The sequence below is a fragment of the Rhinatrema bivittatum genome, chromosome 3 (assembly GCF_901001135.1).
Source record: "Rhinatrema bivittatum chromosome 3, aRhiBiv1.1, whole genome shotgun sequence".
Taxonomy (NCBI): Eukaryota; Metazoa; Chordata; class Amphibia; order Gymnophiona; family Rhinatrematidae; genus Rhinatrema; species Rhinatrema bivittatum.
The window spans coordinates 487400553-487422265 of record NC_042617.1 but is presented as its reverse complement, the minus strand read 5'-3'; the positions used below and the strand labels follow the sequence as shown (position 1 = coordinate 487422265).

Below are 21713 nucleotides of genomic sequence, written 5' to 3'. Positions count from 1 at the left end.
AAATGAGATTTTTTTGGAAAAAATGTCAACACTACAGCAATGTTCAGGAGTTCAAAATCTTGGTGGCCAATGATAACCTGGTCACCACTGAAAACATTTTGCACCAGTGCTACCTTCCACAGTTAAGAATATTCCGGGTAACAACTTTCCTAAAATACAGCCAATACTGGGGACTGAATTATTTACGATAATTTGTAACGATGGGGGGAATTATTTAATAACGATGGCATACGGGCTTGCAAAAGTATGCAGGTGCTTTGAGTGCATAGCATGGTTCTTTGTTATACTTTCCTATGGAAAAACATTTTGTCCTAAATCAAAGTAACTTTGACAGATCTTACATCTCAAACCACTTTCTCTATCACCTCAATATTTCCTTTGTACTCTATAGAACCAGATTCCTGATTTTGTGCATATACCAGTGGCCAGCACTTCCACTGTGGAACACCTTTTGCTGCTGTAGACATCCTGAAACAGAGTGCTTGGCGAAACAGACTTTCACCTTTGCAAAAATCCAGAGATTTATGGGTGAAAATCAGTTTAGCCCAATAATGAAGGACCCTGTGCATGTGGCACCTTGAGACTTATTTAAGAAATAGCTTATGGAGGTCCTGAATATTTCTTCTGAGACTTCTCTGCACTTGAATAAAATCTAGTTCCCATCTGGCAGAAGACGAAGTGGTAACCAGGTGAAAGTGTGTGAGGTGGCACAATTATATTGAATGGTCTTGATTTGACTGACCCATTGGAAAGACCTACTTGAAGAATTAGATAGGGTCACTATTAATCTAGTTTGTTTTTTTTTAACAGGACTTCAAGATAATATGCCTCTACTGTTGAAAAGCTCAAGTACTGTTAATGGGGCAAAAGATCTAGATTTATCCAGATACTGTTAAAATCACTTAGGAGATATGGATGTTTCTTGTAACCCTGTAAATGCATTGCTATATATGGCAGGGACAACTGTAATTTCTTTATTCCTGATCAGTTTACATTTTTTCTTGATGCTGAAAAGATCATTGGAATTGATAATGTAGTTCATGGTTGACAACAAGATAATTAACCAGATGAGATGCTTAGTTTCCTGTTTGTTAAGAACATAAGAAGTTGCCATATTGGATCAGACAAGGGTCCATCAAGCTGTTTCCAAAGGTGGCCAATCCTGGATACAAGTACCTGGCAAGTATCCAAACATTAAATAGATCCCATGCTACTAACTCTGGTAATAAGCAGTGGCTATTCCCTAAGAAGGTACTTTTCAAAGGAGTCTCTCATGTAAATGTAACATACTATTGTAGCTATTTGAATAAATGTTTTTTGGAAATTAAGTGCACCTACATGAGTAAATCCTATGGCAATTTAATGGCATATACTGTAGCAATTTTCAAAAGCCCACTTGAGTAAAGTGCATTTACTCGAGTAAAATCCAGTTTTACTTGAGTAAATGCTTTTTAAAATCAGGCTCTAAGTCAGATTGACTAATAGCAATTTATGGACTTCTCCTCCAGGAACTTGTCCAAACCTTTTTTAAACCCACCAAAGCTAACTGCCTTAACCACATCCTCTGGCAATAAATTCCAGAGCTTAATTGTATATTGAGTGAAAAAAAAAGGTTCTTCAAATTGTTTTGAATGTGTTATTAGCTAACTTCTTCTTAAGTTGTTTCCTTATTTTACTTCTTGATTACTGAGCATCTTCCCTTCTGCATTTAGGGTCTAATGTGAATGTGCCAGGTCAATGTACTTTTCATCTGTAGTTTTCTTGAAGACTTGGAATAATTTGTAAAAATGTATTGACTTTAGCATCCAAGCTAGGTGGAAAGCCTTTAGCACGGAGACCAGATGTAACCAAAATTGGAGCTACCTTTCCACTCTTTGGTTGTCTACAAAGATGCTTGCTAAGTTTCTTGGGACTCAGACCAAGTCTCTGAGCTTTTCAAGAAGGCTCAGAATTTAAATTCAGATGGGTTTCCCCTAAATGAGATGAGCATGATGAGGTACTGGATTGTTTCTTTTTATCTTGCCCCTCCCACCTTAATTTTTTTTCCTTTTGCTAGAGTACTCTTGCCTTTTTTTTCTTTAAGACTTTAGAATTGTTTATTATTCCTTTATTTCTCAGAAAAGCCTAACGAAATATGTCTGCTGATGTCACATATATAAAATGAATAAAGAGAAAGTTAAAACACACATAAAAGAGAGTTATATATGACTATGTTCTTCGTAATACCTGTGTTCTGGACAGCCCTTTGCACTGCCTGTGGAAAATCTACTTGTTTCGATGTAAAGAATGCAGCACAGCCCTCTTCATCTGTCACAAATGTCAGTCGGTTACCAGCAGCCATAATTGTGAACACTGGCCCATACTAAAACACACAAAGAAAGAATATGTTACTTTATTTCTCAGAATCCTAATCACATGATGATGTTAGAGCAGCGGTCCTCAACTTTTATCACACTGAGCCCCCTCCCCCAAAATAGCTGCACATGGACAGAGGTCATCTGCAAAAAAACGAATACAGTTAAGTTATTGCAACCACCCTAATAAACCAGTCTTGCTCACTGAAAGAAATACAATACGAATACAAATGTAAAATATCTCTCTGACTTCCATTCTCTATGGATTCTCGTCTTCTGCAAATGGCCGCCTTCTCTCCTTCAGGTGAGAGTAGGGGAGGCTTCCCTCTCTAACTCCTTTCCTCTTTGGCAGTGGTGGGAAGTTGGCTCCTCTCTACTTCGTCGATGTAGTGACCCTGCTTGTTCCCGACTCCTCACTGCTTTCATAACTGGGCAGGCAGAGAGGACTGGAACGAGGAGGCAGATGGCCCTGCTTTTACCCTGCTACTATCTTGACTTCACAGATGAGAAGGTGGTAACAGATGGTAGGCTACAATACTAGAACTAGGATCCACTCCCCTCTCCCCATTCTGTCTATTAGGGTGAGCCATTTTAGCTTTGTCAATGAATCCTCTCTAATAAAATCCAAATGCATTGCTAATTTTTTCATTATTTGCAGTTCCATGAAGAAAGAACAAATAGCGATCCATTTTATTCCCAGCACAAGACACCTGGAACATTTCCATCCCCATGGAGAGCTGTTCTAAAATGGCAGAAGGTGAGGGATCAAGTTTAGTAGGCTCAGAACAGCAAATATAAATCAGATTATCATCATCTCTGGGGTGTTTGGGGCCCGGGGCAGATCAGTCAAATGATACTCAAATGATACTTTTATTAGACTTAGACCATTGAATACTTAAGAAGCACAGTTTTTGACAAAGTCTGAAATGTAAAAGGAATTTTAACTATCCATGTTGCAATGCTAACAAGAAATGACGACGCAGAAGGGGGTGACAAGGAATTTTGGCAGGAGGATGCCGTTTCCTCCCCCACGGACTGCCATGATAAGAGCAGTAGCACTAGTATTGATTTGGAACTGTGGAATGTGTTAGGATAGGAACCAGGACAGGCTCGTGCCATTTCTCAACTACTCAGGCTGGTTAAACTTAAAAGAACAGATTACTACGTATAAAGCAATACAAAATGGATCCCTCCTTAATCCCAGCTGACTCTTAAGTAGCCAAACCTTGATGACAAGCATGTATGGCTTGCTGGAAGTAGTGGACATTGGTATTTGCCAGCAGTGAGGGGACCCCCCCTACAGTTTATTTCCTTACCACCCTGGGCCACATTAGTTACAGTGATTGGCCAGCATGAGGGCAATTTTCAATGCCATTTACACAGGCAAACACAGATTTACCAGGGTAAACTGGCTGTCTGAAAATTATCCGTGACTGGATTTTCAGCTGGATGGGGTGAGGCATTCCCAGGGCAGGGTTGTGGGTGCGTTTTCAGACAATAATGCATATAGATTGCGTTTTCAAATCTATGCGCATTATTTTCCATACAAACTTTACCCGCAGAAAAGTCAGGTGCAAAAGTTGTTGGGTCCTTTGCACCTGTAGCAATTTTCAAAGATAAAGTAGGCATGTACTTCCTTTTGAAATGAGATGCAACGTCTGCAAAAGTACCCACAAACCTTGCACCAGGGCAGCCAGATTGAAAACTTGTGAGGGGTCTCATAAAATAACACAACAACATCCGCATATTTCTTTGCCAATGGAAAGTTTAATACAAGAAAACAATAAGTTCACAAACATAAGATCCTTCCTGGCTTACACTTGCAGGATAATGCAGCTAAAATAAATAGTAAGGCTATTTTCCTCTTAACAGGAATCTGCAGAGGAGACCCAAAAATCAGCATTCAATACTGCAGCTTGTTCATACCCCCATAAAATGCCTCTCCCAGGGACACGTTGTTCCAGCAAGGGGCCTAATGCTAATCACACCTTAAGAGCAGCTTCAAAACAGGGAGGGTTTAACTGCGGCCACTGAACTCTAATCAACCCTGCATACTGGGGAGGATACCATCATTACAAGCTCCCCAAATGCTCACAGGTACTAGAGCTCCAGTTGCCAGGAGTCATGCCTTCAAGCATTAAACAGGGCAGTTTTCAGCAAGTTAACTAGCAGCAAGACACATAAGATATTTCTGTACCCGTGTAAGTTTCAGTAAAATCTCGAAGAAATCAACAGGCTTATTTCTCTGAAAATTCGCTGCATTTTTTCCACTACACTGTTCATCTCAGCCATTCTATCATCTGCTATGTCCACTGCTGTTGAGCTCCTGCAGCCATTTCCACTCTCCCTGAGAGCTCATCCTTGTTGCTGTCGTCATACCTCCACCTCTCTTCTCCAATCTTATCCCTATCCCCCTCTTTCCCTTTCTCATGTTCCCTGTAGAATGCCTATTCTTTTTCCCAACAAGATTAACCTCTTTACCTCTCATACTTGAGACCATATCTCAAATAGGATAGAGAGAATTTAGAAGCGGTCCCGAGAAAAGCAACCAAAATGATGTGGGGTTTGCACTGAAAGACATGCAAGATGAAACTTGAGGACCTAAATACATATACCCTAGATGAGAGGAGAAAGGATACCTTTAAAGGATTTTAAAAGTCTGCATCAATAATGCCCAAACAAATATTTTCCAACGGAAAGGCAGCTGTTGGACTAGGGGGATAATATGAAGCTCCAAGGAGGTAGACTCATGACCATGTTAAGAAATACTTTTGCACAGACAGGGTGGTGCACACCTGGAATGCCTTCCTGGTAGAGGCAGTGAGGATAAGAACAGTAACAGAATTCAAAAGGGTGTGGGATATTCAGAGGATCCCTAATGGCTAGAAGGAAGAAATGAAGAACCAAGGAAACCTGTGGTAATTTTAGTATAACATTTTTGCAAGGCAGTAACCTGCATGGAGCGGCAGTTACACAGGGGTAACTTGAAAGAATAGCAATTATAACCCTAAAACCTTTGGAGGGCAGACTGGATGGACTTTTTTGCTTTTTATCTGCCATCATTTGCTAAATTACTATGTAATTGTATCTTCTCACCTTGACTGTGATTTGGATCACCCCTGAGGACTTTGCTTCAATTGTTGCTCTCTGCTATGGAAGTTATCTTTTCTCCAATACACCACAATGTGTGGTGTTGAACTGCTGCCCTCCTTCCTCCTGTAAGTTTCAATCCCTTCTTCCACCACAATCTTACTCTTTTTTTTTTTTTTTTTTTATTTGAAGCCTACTGCCTCTCCAGGTAGCTGTCAATTATTGACCCCCTGATAAAACCCCTTTCTCACTAACTTGTGACTTTCCTTCTTCCCTGAACAATCTTCCCCTTTCCTTGGGGACTTTAATATCCATACCGATGACCCCTCCGACTCTTATGCCTTGCCTTAACTCCTCCTTTGACCTCCAACTCTACTTTACCACCTCTACACACTAGCCTGACCACTGCCTTGACTTAGTCCTTTCTTCTAAATGTTGCCCCTCAGTCCTTTCCATCTCAGTTCTTCCCCCCTCAAACCACTGCCTGATAATTTTCACACTTAACCACCCTCCTTCCCCTTGCCTTGTCCAGTCACCTCCAACACCTTCAGGAATCTCCAGGTTATTGACCCCTATATCCTCTCCACTACTGGTCTCATCTCTCCTCCACTACAGTGTCTTAGTTAGTTGATGAGGCAGCTTCTTCTTACAAACCCTCTGCTTTAGACACTCTTTCCTCTCACTTGTCCATTAAGGGCACCAAATCCCAGTCTTGGGTGACCACCAGAATTTGCTTCTTAAGTTCTTATGCCCAGTCTGTAGAGCACCTCTGGCTAAAATCCTATGTCCACTCTGACTTCATACATTTCAAATTCATGCTGACATCTATGCAATTTGCTATTCCACTTGCCAAGCAAGACTACAACGTCCATCTGAACCTCTCCCCTACCTTCAACTTTTGCTGTCTCTTTGCCACACTCAATTCACTCCACAAACTTCCTTGGTCTCCCATATCCCATTCATTCACTGCCCAGTTTATGGCCAATTATTTCCATGACAAAGTTCACAAAAATTAGTCTTGTTATCTAGCAGGTCACCTCCACCTTTTTTACTTCATGCCTTTCCCCTTCTGGTCCTTCCCACCCTTTCCTACTTTTCTAAAATCATAGTGGAAGAAACTATTTTCTATCTTTCCCCATACTCACTACTTGGTCCTCTGACCCTATTCCCCCTGCAGTCACTCCTTTCATCTATGATATGCTTAATCTGTCACTTTCCTCTGCAATTGTTTCCATTGCCTTCAAACAAGTTAGGATAACACCACTTCTAAAAAAAACAAAACACTATTTCCTTCCTCCCTTTTTTATCAAAACTACTGGAGCATGCTGTTCTCCTCTGCTGTCTTGACTTTCTTTCATCTCAAGCCATTCTTAATCCATTCGAATTTGTCTGTCTGCTGCTTTTGATACTGTTGATCACCATCTACTCCTCGATACTCTTCCCTCAACTGAATTTCTGGCATGGTTCTCTTTTTACCTCTCCCATCGCACTTTTAGCGTTTCCTCTGGTGGATCCTCCCTTACTGCTATCCTACTATCAACTGGTGTGCTTCAGAGTTCTGTTCTAATTTCTCTTGTCTCTCAATACTCATTCTCTTGGTGCTCTAATGTCGTCCCATGGTGTTAGGTACAATCTTTATACTTAAAATTTCCAGATCTACCTCCTATACCAGAACTTTCATGAGGAATCCAGTCCCAAATCTCAGCCTGCTTATCTGGATTACCACTGCCATTTTAAACTCAACATAGCCAAGAAGAATTCCTTTTTTTTCCCCCTAAACCCACTTTCCCTTCTTCTCTATTTCTCTGGATAATGTCGTCATCATCCCAGTCCCCTGAGCCTGTAACCTTAGGGTCATTTTAGCTACTCTTTACCCTTCTCTAAACATATCCAAAACACTGCTAAAATGAGAAATTACTATTTACTTGGTCATTTCCTTTTCTTTAGGTCAGATGAATCCAGAACAAGTGGGTTATGCACTCCCACCAGCAGATAGAGATGGAGCAAACTGATGTCACAGTATATATACCCCTGCAGTGACGTCAGCCTGCCAGTATTCTCTTCGAAAGCAACTGTGGACAAACTAACAAAAAGCTTGTTTAAAAAACAGATAACCATATCAATAATCGGCCAACAGGAAAAACTGAAAGCAGATAAGAATGTCGGAAACACTTATCAGTAATCCCTGTAAGAAGTAGTAACACAGTAGGACCATATGAGAAACCTTCGGCAGCCAAGGGAGGGAACCTGGATTCATCTATCCTAAAGAAAAGGAAATTATCAGGTAAGTAGTAATTTCTCATTTCTTAGCATCCAGTCAGATAAATCCAGAACAAGTGGGGTGCACCCAAGCTTCTCCCCGAACAGGGCGGTAGGCTGCCCGCGGTCCAGTCAAAACTGCACATACAGAGGCTGCATCCTCCTGGGCCTGCACATCCAGACAATAGAACTTGGAAAAGGTGTGCAAGGATGACCATGTCACAGCTCGGCAAATGTTGAAGGGAGACAAAAATCTAACCTCCGCCCATGACACCACCTGAGTCCTAGTGGAATGAGCTTCAACATGACTAGATAACGGCTTGCCAGTATCAACTTATGCTGCTGTGGATCCAGAAGGAACAGGCCTTCCAAAACCCAACTCCCTTTGAAGTTAGCTTCTAGGGCACCCCACTCAAGATCAATTAATTCTTGAATGGCTTCCATCACGAGGAAAAAACAAGAGGCCTTATGCAAGGAAGCCAAAAGGGGATTTTAGTTTGGCTCCAACCCAGCATCTACCCTGGAGGAATTTCACATCCTCAAGGGAGTCCGGATCGGTGGCATCATCCATGCCATCCATACCTCCTTCAGGAAGACCCGCTGCCACTCTAGCAGTACTCCAGTGCTTAACAGTAGACCCCAGCAAGGTTCCAACCTGCGATTCTGCCCTGGGATCATTAGCGAGTGAAGATTGTGCCTGTAGGAAGAAGGATTGCAATCCCTGAAAAAACTCCACCCAAAAAAAAGATAGATGCATCCAATCCAGAAGGGGCATACATATTGAGCTACCATCCCCTGCTCAGGAACTAGTTAGGGGAGTTCCAAAATCAGGCACCCCACCTGGGCCATTTGTACCCATGCCTATATCCAGCTGAGAAGAACCAGGCTTAGCAAAATCAGAAGGTGGCAATTCACCCTGAGCCTCCAAACAGACCTGGTACAAGTCAGTGGGCACTCCTGGCTGAGAAGCCCTAATATGACAGGCAGTGCACAGAGAAATCACTTAGCTTTAAGCGCCATTATGGCCAACAGTGCGCTGAAGCGGCAGCCAGAGACACGTGTCTACCTGGATTTTTTTTTGTACATCCAAAAATATTAGGCGTCCAACCTAGGCATCCAAAAACTGGGGTCCAACGATTAGGCATGTCACATCCAGGTGTCTCAACTTCTAGGCATCTAAAACCAGGTGTCCCTACTTAAGCACTCAAAGAAACTTGGGTGCACAGGCAAGCGTGTGGCCACTTAAGCACAGCTTAACTTAGACACAAGGAATACCAGGCCCAACTAGGTGACCAAAAACTGGATGCACAACCTGCATACACAGCTAGACGCACATGCCGAACCGACAAGCCTGTAGAGGGCAGCCTAAGAAAAGCATGTGAAAAGCCGTTGCGGCCTACCTCGTGGCACGCAGTTAAAAAACCCTCAAAGCGGACCCTAGCCTAAAGAGGCCGCTCAACTCGCCAGGCTGAGCACATCCCTCGACCTCCCATAGAGCAGGACAAACATTGGAATGGCACGCCAAGCATGGAGACTGGGAAAAGGAGGGAGCCCTACGCTACAAAAAAATCCTCCTTTTACGTCTCTAAACATAAACATATATATTTCTAGATAGATATTTTTTTTTAAACTTACCTAAGTTCAGTCTTACCTGGCTGAGTACAGAGATGGTCTCCAGCTGCAGCGATGAGAGGGCATACGCGTCACACTCTGATTCCTACACCCGCTGCCTTTCAGCTGCTTAAGCAGGTAACTCCACACCACCTGTAAACCAGCTACCAGACCAAGGCACTCATCTGAGGGACCATGGAAATCACCTCAGGAATTCTCAACTGTGGGAGGGACCATTTGGAATCACCGCAGGAGAACGGGGCAAATTTATTTTCCTTATTTCTCCTTTTTCAACTTGAAGCAATTCCCAGTAGGGAGATGCACATTCACCATCTTCTGGAGACGGAGAGTACTGGCAGGCTGATGTCACTGCAGGGGTATATATACTATGATGGTGGTTTGATCCGTCTCCATCTGCTGGTGGGGGGGGGGGGCATAACCCACTTGTTCTGGATTCATCTGACTGGATGCTAAGACATGTGGCATTTCTTCCTCTATAACTTCAAAATCAGTTCCTTCCTTTCTGCACACACTACCAGATTTTCTTATCCACTCTCATCACCTCCAGCTCCTCACAGGTTTCCCAGTAAAACATCTCTCTCTACTACAATCTATCCAAAATCCAGTTGCATGACTTATCTTTCACCAATACCACTATATCCATAGCCCCTCTTCTCTAGTCACTATATTGGTTCCTTATCCATTTCGCATACAATTCAAGCTCCTCTTACTCACCTATAAGAGCTTTCACTCTGCAGCTCTTCACAACTTGTCTTATCTTTCCCTATACCCCTCATCAGGAACTCTGCTAATCAGACAGGTCACATTTATCTATGCATTCTCCTCTACAGCCAACTCAATGCTTTCTACCTGGCTGCATGGTATGCCTGGAATAGACTTCCTGAGTTGGTGCGTCATGTTCTCTGAACTCATTCAAATGCAGTCTAAAAACCCACCTTTTTTAGGCAGCTTTTAAATCTTAACCTTTCCCACTCAGACTAATTGGTTTTAACCATTTTCTTAATAAATTAAATTCTTAAAATCTCTTTTGTTTTGATTAGACTGTAAGCTCTACAGAGAAGAAACAGTCTCTTATGTGTATCTGTACAGTGCTGCATACGTTGAGTAGTGTTACAGAAGTGATAAATAGTAGTAATAGAACAGCCTAGCAAGGATTCAGCAGATGCCAGCTCAAGTGTCAGAAGCAGGACAATTACTTGCAGCAGCCACATTTTTCTCATGGCAATCATCTCCATCATTATTGCTGCAATTGTGCACATTTGTACTCACAAGCAGGAGATCACTTCCACTTGAATATGAGAAAGCTTTGTGAACTTCCCCAGAGTATTCATGGAAGATGGAGTAGAGTCACTGCATTTCGACCCAATCTCATCCACACCCCCCCCCCCCCCTTAAAATTTAAGGCTGATTTAAAAACTTGGCTTTTTAAATGCGCATATTCGGAAAATAATCAAACCTCTCATGGTTAGTTACAGGTACTAAAACAAACGCTCCAAAACTTCAATTTTAAAGGCAGAATTAACTTTTATGTTTTATGAGTGTGATATTTTATGCATGTTTTTTATTTTGTTTTAATTTGTCTTAACTTTACCCTTGAATACCATATTGAGGAATAGCCATCTATAATTTTATCTTTACTTGTACAGCTAAAATACTTTTATGTGCTTTTAACTAATTTTAGCTGTCGTCTTTTATTGAACTGTTTTACTGTATTTCCAATGTGTATATTGTAAACCGCTGTGAAAGCTAACACCAATACGGCGATATAAAAAATCTAATAAACTATATCTGAAGATATGCTTCTTAAAAGTTGAGCCTTGTGCATTAATGCCTATTCCAGATAACCAGAACAATGAGGAGCACATTCTCGCCTTAAAACAAGGCAGTCCAACATTGTTGCTAATACAAAAACAGATGTTTCAAACTTTTGTTCCAGAGCAACAGCTGCTCAGTTTTTACTCTGGCGCTTATCTTTTGAAAGTATTAGATAAATTTGTATTGATAAACAGGAAGCAATGTTTTCACTGGATCAAAAGTTTGATATACCAGCCCCTTAAGAGGTTTGAACGCAATAATCTTCAAGTCCTCAGGTCCTGATTTAAAGCAGTAGAGAGACCGTGAAAAAGGAAAACATTTCTCGGGTATGGCATTGGATCTTTTCCTTCTGTTTTTCCAGTTGACTATTGGGCAGCTTTATGAGAAGAATGACATGGCTCAGGCAGGTGCTGTCAGAACTCACTTTTTGAGTTACATTTTCAATGAGTTACAGGAGGTAGGCCATTTAGCTTCCAGCGGGCTGCAGAGGCACCCAAGTTGTCTCCTTGCCAATGACATAATTGGCTAGAAAATGTTGGGCTACTGCTTTATTTGCTTCAGGTGTCTTCTAGCACAGTGTTTTCTAACCAGTGTGCCTTCAGACCAGATCTGATATGGCACAGAAAAGTCCCCACTGCCTGATGCTCAGATCCAGACCAGCACCTGGGCTCTGCTAACGGCATCTCACAGCAACAAGAGGCACCAGCAGTGGTTCTTAAACATGTAGGAGCTCCTTTCTGAGAGCATATTTACTGTAATCATGCACGTCTCTTCTTACTAGCTGCAGCATAAGCCCCAGAGAGTGGCAGTTAATGGGAAGCATGCAGGGCTAAGATTGCTGGAGCACTTTGTGCAGCACAAATCCTTCTCATCTTCCCAGTCTTTGAGAACTTCCAGTCCCTCTTACTCCCAGACTGAGTGAGAGGGGGCTGCATGTACAGAGCACTTAATGTGACTCACTCTGAGTGCTGGGAGCAGCAGTGGAGGAGCTCTGCCAGTCACATGCAGCAGCCAAGCTAGCTGTGCTGGCTGATTGCACCATACTAACTTCTCCCTTCTTCTGCACGTGTATATAGATCTGGTCAATCGTGATGGGTTCATGTGTGTCTTTGCCCCCCTCTCTCCCTTTGTTTTAAAATTTGAAAACGAGACTGATAGAGCTTTTTGTGCTTTCATTTTGGCCATACGAGTCCTCTCTGTCTTCACTGCCCGCTCCACAGAGACTGCTGTGCCACAGCACACTTTCATTAATGTAGGTGCGCCTTGGGCATGAAAAGGTTTGGAAACACTGTTCTAGCATATAGGAGATCCTCTGGAAGCTCATGCATGTCTCGCAATTTTTGGTACATGCTTGCAGATTCTCTGAGGTGCTCAAAGAATTTATGAGCAACAGTCAGCTTCTGCTATAGAACTGTTTCTTTGCTTGACCAATCAGGCTAAGAATGTATATAACAGGAGATGGGCACAAACTCTTCAAGATCGAAAGCTTATAAAACATTTCTTCCATTATCTGAAGATATAAAGCCTGCCAAAGGCCAAAACGGTTGACATCTGTATTTGTTGCTTTAGTTTATATAGGATGTGATTACAGATTTCTCTGCTTTCCTCATTTTGGAAAAAAAGTTTCTGCAAGGAGCTGTATGGTCCTCATTTTTTTTTATTAAGGTGTTGAGGAGGAGAATGGCTTTGGGAAAAAGAATAGGATGGCCTACAGCCATCCTGAATGCAATTTGTAGAAATAGGTTTGGTGGATGTATCTGGAAGAGTTTTAGCACAGAATGATAAAGAGACTTTTTATTTTAAATTTTATTCAAGATTTAAAACCTTTCCAATAGGTTTATTTTTCTTGGTTTTGTGGCTACCACTCCTCATTTTGTCTCACTGATATGTGCGAATTAGTACTAGTGGGGGTCAATTTTCACCAAGTTTCACTTAGATGTCCAAGTTTAAGGTTCATAAACTTAGGTGGATTTTCAGCCAAATGTAGACACCTATGTTTTTGGTAGAAAATTTTCCTAAATTGAGGCCTGCAATTCGTTTGCCAGATTTAGACATCTACGTTAGGAGTCTAGTGCTGAACATCAGCTTTAGGCAACTGTCTTTATCCCCCCACCCTAACTCTGCCCCCAGAGCAGCCCATGTTTTAGGTGCCTAAGTTTACATGCCTAGTGGAAACAGGCTCCAAAATATAGGAGCTTAGTCATGGTCAAATGAGCTGATTTAGGTGCCTAACTCCTTAGGAGGCTGGTGTACAAAAACTATGCTGAATTTTGCAAAGTATGCTTCCTTCAACTTGTGTACCTAAGTTGCACTTAGAGGCACATATTTCCTTTTTTTATGTACAAAAGCAGACTTCGTGAAATATTTTCACCTCCCGAGTAAACTTTTGCATTTAAGTTTAAATGCTCCATAACATTCTGCAAGTGTTAATGAGCTGCTGCAATGCAAATTTATGCAAAGCAGCTCATTATCTATGATCACAGCACCACAATATACAAGAAAAAGTCTTTGCAGGGCAGTTTTTGCAAAAAAAAATAAAATTTGTAAAGTTGTCTGTAGGAAACATATGCATGTAAGTTTTCTACAAGCTTTATTTGCATACATCTGCCAGCAGAAAACAAACTGCATGTGGAAATTTGTAATTTGTGCATAAAATTCAGCACATTTTAGGCCATTGGCTTCTGGACGCTCGACCGGAACTTGTTTCCGGTCAAGCGGGGTAATGTGGGCCCGTGCCCTCGGCGAGGAAGGGAAAGATAGGGGGGGGGGGTAAGCGGGGGGGTGTTAGGAAGGACGCCGGAGGGGGGCAGGGGATTGGACGAGGAGGGTTGCCAGGGGGACGAGGGGCTGGGTCGGCAAGGTGGGGGTGGAGTCGTGCAAGGGGACGAGCTAGGCGAGCGAGAGGGGGGCGCGCGGCGAACGGACTCGTGCGGCGGCGCGGCGGAGAGCGGCTGGGGAATTTTGTTGCGGTCCGAGGGGGTAGGCCGGGGGCGCTAATCGGGCGGCGTTGGTGGCGCGGCGGGAGTTACGGCGGAACGGAGTGCAATGGCGGCCCGGGAGCGGGCGGACGATGACCCGAGCGGCGCGGAGTCCGAGGAGGCGGCGTGGGTACCTGGACCGATGGAGGAGGCCGGCGCGGAGTCGGAGGAGGAGTCCGTCGGAAGGGTGCTTTTCCGGCACGGCCTGGCGGTGCTCGATCGGGTGAGCTACTGGGATGCCGCTGCGGAGGCCCGGGGCGCCGTGGGGGAGTCGGCTGGGACCGCGGGGGAGCACGGGGGCGGGGCTGGTACTGCCGGCGGGGGCCTGGAGCCGAGGTGTGCGGCGGAGACCGGGCGGCATGGCCGGGGGCTCAGTTCGCGAGTCTCGCGATCGCGGGGGCGGGGCCGGGGCAAGGCGGTGCAGCGGGGGGGGCTTGGCCGGGCCGAGTGGAGTTGGAGCTGCGGGGGGGAGGGGGGCCATTGAGTGCGGGGAGCCGCGTGGTCGGGGGTCTGGGCGTGTGTATGGGAGCGGGGCCAGGGCCAGGACGGAGGGTAGGTCGGCTGGGGGCCGGCCGGGGGCGCGGGACCCGGGGGGGTGCGAGTGGGGCGGTCGACGCGGCAGCGCGCGTTGTGGCAGCCGCGGGAGGGGGCTTGGAGAGGGGGGCGGTAGCCCGGCGGGGGGTTCTCGGAGCAGGTCGGGGGGTGCGGGGGAGGACTATGGGGTTTTGGGGTGTTTGGGAGTGCAGAGGGGGGCCGGTTGGGGGGAGTGGGGGGGTCTTGGGGGGGGGTAGCTATACAGGCAGGGGGCGGGGGGGGCAGGTTACGGTCCGGCGGGGGACTGGGGTGATGGGGCTGGTTGGGCGCCCTCCCCCTCGCTGGCTGTACTGTCGTTACAGGGGGTGGCTGCGGAGGAGGACCTTGCGGAAGCGGGGTCGTCCAGTCAGGAGGCTTGGCGGACCGTGGCGCCTGGGGCCGGGCGGCCTGGACTGGCGGTGCGGAACCCGGAGCCAGGAGCGGGCCTAGGGGACCTTGGTGCGGCAGGTGAGTCTGTTGTTTTCCCGCGTCTGCTTGGCGGTGTGCGGGAAGGGGTGGCGATGAGGTGCGGGGGTCGGTGGGGGTGGAGGGGGGGGGCCGCTGCAAAAGGGGGCAGGAGGGGGAGGGGTCGGAAGCGCCGGAGACGGGACCGGGGGAGCTCTTCAGACTCGTCGTCGTCCAGTTCCTCATCGTCGTCCTCTTCGTCCTCCTCGCGGGAGCGAGCGGCTGGGGTTGTTCTGGACAAGGGGCCGGCGGTGCCGGGCGCCCCCGCGCTCGTGGCCCTTACGGAGCTGTGGGAGGAGGTGCCTCGGTCGTTGCGGCGGCGGATCCGGCGACGCCAATTCATTGATATTTTTCAATTGTTGGAGGGGCGCAGGGGTCGTCGAAAGGGGAAGAAGCGGCGCAAGAAGAGTGCCCAGGCGGGGGGAGGTTCGCAGACGGTGGCGCGTAACATCCATAATTGGATGCGCGCGTTTCTACGCTTGGCCAGCGTCGTGGGGCATGGGGATCCTACGCAGTACGGGCCGCTACTGGCGTACGCGGATGGGATCTTGGCGGCGAGTAAGACGTACGAAGGCTGGTCGTGGTTAAACTACGACGAGCGCTTCCGCGATCGCATGGAAGAGAACCGGTTCATGTCCTGGGGTTCCCAGGATGTGGGGCTGTGGCTCACGCAGATGGCGGCCAAGGTGTCGACGGGGGCTTCCGGTCTGGGGGTGTCGGCGGGGGGGGGGGGGAGGGGGGACGCGGCCCTTTCGGAGCGGGACGCCCGCAGCGGGGGGGGGTCCGGCCTAGTCCGGGACGCAGCGATGTTTGCTGGCGTTACAACCGGACCACTTGCATCTTCCCGGACTGCAAGTTCCGGCATGCGTGTTCCATCTGTGGAGCAAGTCACCCCGCTGCCCGCTGTGGGAAGCGGCCAGCGGAGGGCGCAGGACCCCCGCCCGCTGCTAAAGGTTCCGGAAAGTAGTCTGTCGCGGCTAGCCGCCACGCCGGTGCGGGTGGCGGCTATGCTCCCCTGGCTTCGATTGTATCCGGAGGGGCGGGTGGCGGACTTGTTGCGGGCCGGGTTTACAGCGGGTTTCCGGATTCCGTGTCCGGAGGGGGGGGGTGGAGGGCGGGGGAGCGCATTGTCCCTCGGTCCGGCGGCCGGTGCGGGTGGTACGGGAAAAGTTGCAGGGGGAGATTGATTTGGGGCGGATCGCGGGGCCGTTTGCGGAGGCGCCGTTTCCTAACCTGGTGCTGTCACCGTTGGCGATAATCCCTAAGAAGGAGGTGGGGAAGTATAGGCTCATTCATAACCTTTCGTTCCCCGAGGGGCGTTCGGTGAATGACGGGATTCCGCGGGAGTTATGCGCGGTGCGGTACGCTTCCTTCGACTCGGCGGTGCAGGTGGTGCGGCGATGCGGCCGTGGGGCTTTGATGGCGAAGGCGGACGTGGAAGCGGCGTTTCGTTTGCTGCCGGTGCATCCGGGGAGTTTTCATCTGCTGGGCTTTCGCTTTCAAAGTGAGTTTTACTTTGATAAGTGCATGCCGATGGGTTGCTCGATTGCGTGCGCGTATTTCGAGGCGTTCAGTACCTTCCTCCATTGGGTGGTGGCGCAGCGATCGGGTTCGGCGGATATCGTGCACTATTTGGAGGACTTCCTTTTTGTAGGAAAGGCGTCGTCGGTCGTGTGTCAGGGGACCCTGGGATGCTTTCAGTCGGTGGCGCGTGAGTTTGGGATTCCGCTTTCTGCGGACAAGACCGAGGGGCCGCGGACTCGGCTGGTGTTCCTTGGGATAGAGCTGGACTCGGAGGAGATGGTGTCACGGTTGCCGCGTGATAAGGTGGAGCGGTTGCGCGGGGCGGTGCGAGCAGTGCTGGACCGGCCGAAGACGTCGTTGGTGGAACTTCAGTCTTTGGTGGGGAGTCTAAATTTCGCGTGTAGGGTGATCCCGATGGGTCGGGCATTTTTGCGGCGCTTGACCCGCGCGATGTCAGGGGTTCGGCGGAGGCACTATTGGATTCGTATCACGGCGCCGATGCGGGTGGACTTGCGGCTGTGGGATACGTTTCTCCAGGGGTTCAACGGGGAGGCCATTTGGCAGTCGAGTCCCCTGTCTAACCGCACGCTGGAGTTGTGGACGGACGCAGCGGGATCGGTGGGGTTTGGGGCGTACTTTCAAGGGGCGTGGTGTGCGGCCCGCTGGCCTGAGGACTGGGCGGTCGCGGGGGTCACGAGTAATATAACGTTTCTGGAATTGTTTCCTATCGTGGTGGCCCTGCATGTCTGGGGGGAGCGGCTTAGGGGCATGCGGGTGGTGTTCTGGTGCGATAATCAGGGAGTGGTTGAGGTCATTAATAAGAGGGTGGCGCGGTGTCTGTTGGTGTCCGAATTGTTGCGGGAGATGGTATTGCGCTGCATGATGATCAACGTGACTGTTTGGGCCAGGCATGTGCCGGGGGTGGACAATGGTGTGGCTGACTCCCTTTCTCGTTTCAAGTGGGAGTTGTTTCGAGAACTGGCGCCGGAGGCGGACCTGTGTGGAGCTCCAGTGCCACCTTCCCTCTGGAGGTTTGGTGCCCTGAGGCATGGGAATTGCTGCGGGCCTCGCTAGCCCCATCGACATGGTCAGGTTATGTAGGGGGTGCCAGAAGGGTGGCGGGGTTCTTTTCGGCCTTGGGGTGGAAGGGGGGACCGGTGTCGGACGTGGCTTTGGCGCATTATGTGGTATGGGCCAGGAGGGGGGGGGCGCACACGGGCGGCTGTGGGGAGACAGTTGGCGGGCTTCTCCTTTTTTATGAGGGCCAATGGGTGGGGGTTCCCTTCCGGGCGCTTTGTAGTGCGGCGGATGTTGGCGGGCTGGTTACGCTCGGCGGGTCGCCCTGGTGATGGTAGATTGCCCATTACGCATGATATTTTAGAGCAGCTCTGGGATGTGCTGGCGGGTTTGTGTGCGTCGGAGTACGAGACCTTGCTTTTTCGGGTGGCGTTTGTGTTCGCTTTTTTCGGCGCCTTTCGGGTTAGTGAGTTGGTGGCTAGGGCGGCGGGGAGCGCGGACAGCCTGGGGTTGCTGGCCAGTCATGTGGTAGTGACCGGTGGCTCGGTGGTGATCCGGATTCCGCGGTCTAAAACAGACCAGCAGGGGAGGGGGATGGCAGTGGTGCTTTCGGCGGTTCCTGGCTTGCGGACGTGTCCGGTGGCGAACGCGGTGAGTTATTGCCAGGTGCGACCGTATGATCCGGTGGGATTTTTGGTGCACCAGGATCGGCGCCCGTTGACGCGTTATCAGTTTGAGGCGTTATTGCGCCGGGCTTTGGGAGTTGTGGGGTTGGATGTGCGCAGGTTTGGGACTCATTCCTTCCGGATTGGAGTGGCGACTGCGGCAGCGCAGGCGGGGCTGGCGGAGGGGGTTATACAGCAGATTGGGAGATGGAGGTCGCGGGCGTTCCAGGGGTACATTCGCCCGGGGCCCGGGTTCTCCTGGTAATGGTCTAACACTTGTTTCCTTGCAGGTGCGGCGGCCGAAGGGACGTCCGTATGGATCTTGGGGCACTCGTACGTGCACTGGGCCTACAGACATGCCTGCGGACGACCTTACGGGCCACACTTGGACTTGACCAGCAGGGGGGTGCGGGTGTACTGGCTTGGGCGGCGGGGCATGAGTTGGGAGGAGTTGCTCCCCTGTGTTCGCAGGGAGCGCGTGCGGCTGGGGTCGCCGCGAGCCCTGGTGGTGCATTTGGGGGGCAACGATTGGGGTTCAATGTCGGGGAGGCATTTCATTCGTATGGTCCGGCAGGGCTTGATGGCGGTGTCCCTTCTGTTGCCAACCACGGTGTTGTGTTGGTCGGACATCATTGTGCGACCGGCGTTGGGGGACCAGGTCATGTGGCGCAGGAGCCGGTCGAAGGCCAACCAGCAGATAGGGTCCTGGTTGGCCCGTCTGGGTGGCCGGCATATCCGGCACGAGTGGTCGTGGGGACCGGCCTCGGGGTTGTTCCGGGAGGATGGTGTTCACCTGTCCTTTCTGGGGACTGACCTCTTTCTGATAACCATTCAGGAGGTCCTTGAAGGCTTGTTCCCGTGCTAGGTGCCACATCTTTGGGGGGCACGGGCATGGGATGCCGTGTCTATGGCGGTTGGCCCGAGCCAGACTGTTGTTGTTGTTGTTAGACTATGGGGTTTCAGCTGGTACGGGACGGAGGTTGACAACAGGGGGCCGTTGTCAACGTTGGGGGCTCCTTGCTAGCAATGGTGGCGGGAGACCCCGGGGGGCCTGGCTCCTTGCAGACTGGAGGCGGGAGCCCGCCCGGGTTCGGCTCCTTGCAAACAAGTGGCGGGAGTGCGAGCCGGGGTGTGAGGCCGGATCAGTGAGCCGGACGGCTGTTAGTGACCATCCTGCCAGGAGCGGCGGATGGTCAGGGTACTTGGATGCTGAAACCCGGATGCAATGTTTATTGTTATTGATGGCTCGGGCCTGTGTATTTAATAAAGCTGCGGCCTTATTTAACCCGACTCTGTCTGTTGGTGAGTTATTGAGATGAGATGAAGGGAGACGAGCGAGTGTGGTCACGAGTGCCCATATTATAAGTTAAGCACCTAAAACCTTTGAAAACTGAACCCATTACTATTAGTATATTGTTGTACAATGGATGCAGTATATACTACTAGCACATGTAGTCACTCTGATTAGATACAGTCAGTCATTCTGGAATTATGGGGCTAGCTGGCATACTGCCCCACTTCTGGGCCTGCAGGCACCACCAGATTCACTGGTGTGTACGTGTTATTCTACTACAATATTTGAGATGGAATAAGTATTGTAGCACACATTAAGGCCCAGTTTCTTAAGGTCTTTTCCCTTGATACAGTGAGAAAACATACCTTTTAATGGATCAGATCCACAGCCACTCATTGATGATCAATAACTACCACACAAGTGAAAAACAAAATCAATTGTCTCACAAGTCTCTGGCCTGAGACTAACATGGCCACCCATCTTTAATTGTCTGGTCTAAATATTCTGTAACAGAAATACACTGGTGAAATTGAAAAAAAAAATATTTTAATCCAAACATTTTAGATTTGAATTTATTTTCATTTTAAAAAAAGTAAAACATTTTACCTGAATCCCTGGACTTTAAAATTAAGTTTACATAATCCTATATGTCACCTTTTCTAGAATTATGCCCAAGGCAGAGAAATAAAAACCTAAGAGCAAATCCATCCAAAACTAGAATACCAAAAGACAATAAAACAATATACATCACAGAAAATAAAAAATACAAGAATACTATGATAAAATAATTTAAAGAGATACAAAATGCAAAACAATGAGCAAAGTAATACCAGTTACTCTTAAGCTACTAAAAGTAATAGAAGTAAAAACCAGGCCATGCATTCGTTATACACATCCCTAGAAACCAGTGCTAAATAATTTCCTTAAGGAAAAAAAAGGTACTAGCTTCCACCTACTTTTCCCCCAATAGATAAAGAAACTTCAAAAAGGTTCTGGTTGGTGACCTGGCAGAAAATAACCACGGATAAAGGCACGATAAAACTCGGCAAAAAAAAAATAAGTGGGTGGGTAGAACAAATTCTGGACATTTTAACTGAAACTGGGCGAACACAGCATAGAAAAAAATATTGGCAAGCGCACCGTTACCTTTATTTTTTAGGGGTGGGGAGAAGGGGGCTCTGCTTTATAGGGGACAAGTGCTGATATCGCTTTTTGCATACATGAATGTCAGCAGAAGGTGCAGGACTAGCACTGCTTAGGTACCCGATTCCCACCTCCCTCCCTGAAGAACGCCAGTGCTCCTCGCCCCAGCGAGACACTACCTTAACTCTGCTCTGCTCGATGAACTGCAAAGGAGCTTTGCTCAGCTGAAGGGCAGCTCCGAGCCAAGGGATCCATCCGCCGATGCACGGGGGTTGCTGAGCGTGTTGTCTCGCGCGTAAGACGCAAATGATCACAGCGCCCAGCGCTAGGGACAATATACCAATAGTGAATATTGGAATCGGCTCCATCTCTCGCTACCTCACCCCCTCCTTCTGATTCTTTGAGTCGCGCTCCTACCACACACTGCTCTTTCCAACCAATTCCGAGGAACTGCACTCTCACACCAGCCAATCGCAAGTCAAAGGAGGAGGGATTTATTCTTGACAAGTTATCTACTGTTCTCCAGAGTTTGTTTTGGAGTGTTAGATTTCCATTCATCCTCTCAGCGAAGTGAAAGTCGTTCTCTTGCAGGGATTACAAATGAAGAGAAGGGGCGTGTTTTCCTTCTGCAAGAAATGAAATCAGACGACTGACAGCATTATTGTTCGGCCACTACAATAGCAACAGAAGACTGGATTTCTGTAGGGTATAATCTCAGTAGTCAGGCTAAATGGCGGCATTAAATAACAAGCATTAAAATAGCTCAAAAATGCGAAAACAATTTAAAATCTATAAAATAACGTTAGTCAGTTTCACTATCTCTTTAGTGTTTTGGGAAAGGAGCGGAGACAATTCGATGAAACTACGTCTCCCAGCGTTCTTTAGTTCTTACTAAAGACTGAGA

The 21713-nt window shown here is 47.9% G+C and overlaps 1 protein-coding gene across 1 annotated transcript in view; it reads right to left on the bottom strand.

Annotated features, from left to right (window-relative positions):
- The window catches only part of LOC115088107 (24-hydroxycholesterol 7-alpha-hydroxylase), a 308210-nt gene extending 287026 nt beyond the window's left edge, over positions 1–21184 (bottom strand). The window contains exons 1-2 of the mRNA XM_029596064.1: positions 20989–21184; positions 2227–2362 (exon numbers count right to left, since the gene is read on the bottom strand). Of these exons, the coding sequence (XP_029451924.1) occupies positions 2227–2362; positions 20989–21177 (325 nt within the window). The 5' untranslated portion in view covers positions 21178–21184. The remainder of the gene's footprint in view (positions 1–2226; positions 2363–20988) is intronic.
- Between the last annotated feature and the right edge of the window lie 529 nt (positions 21185–21713).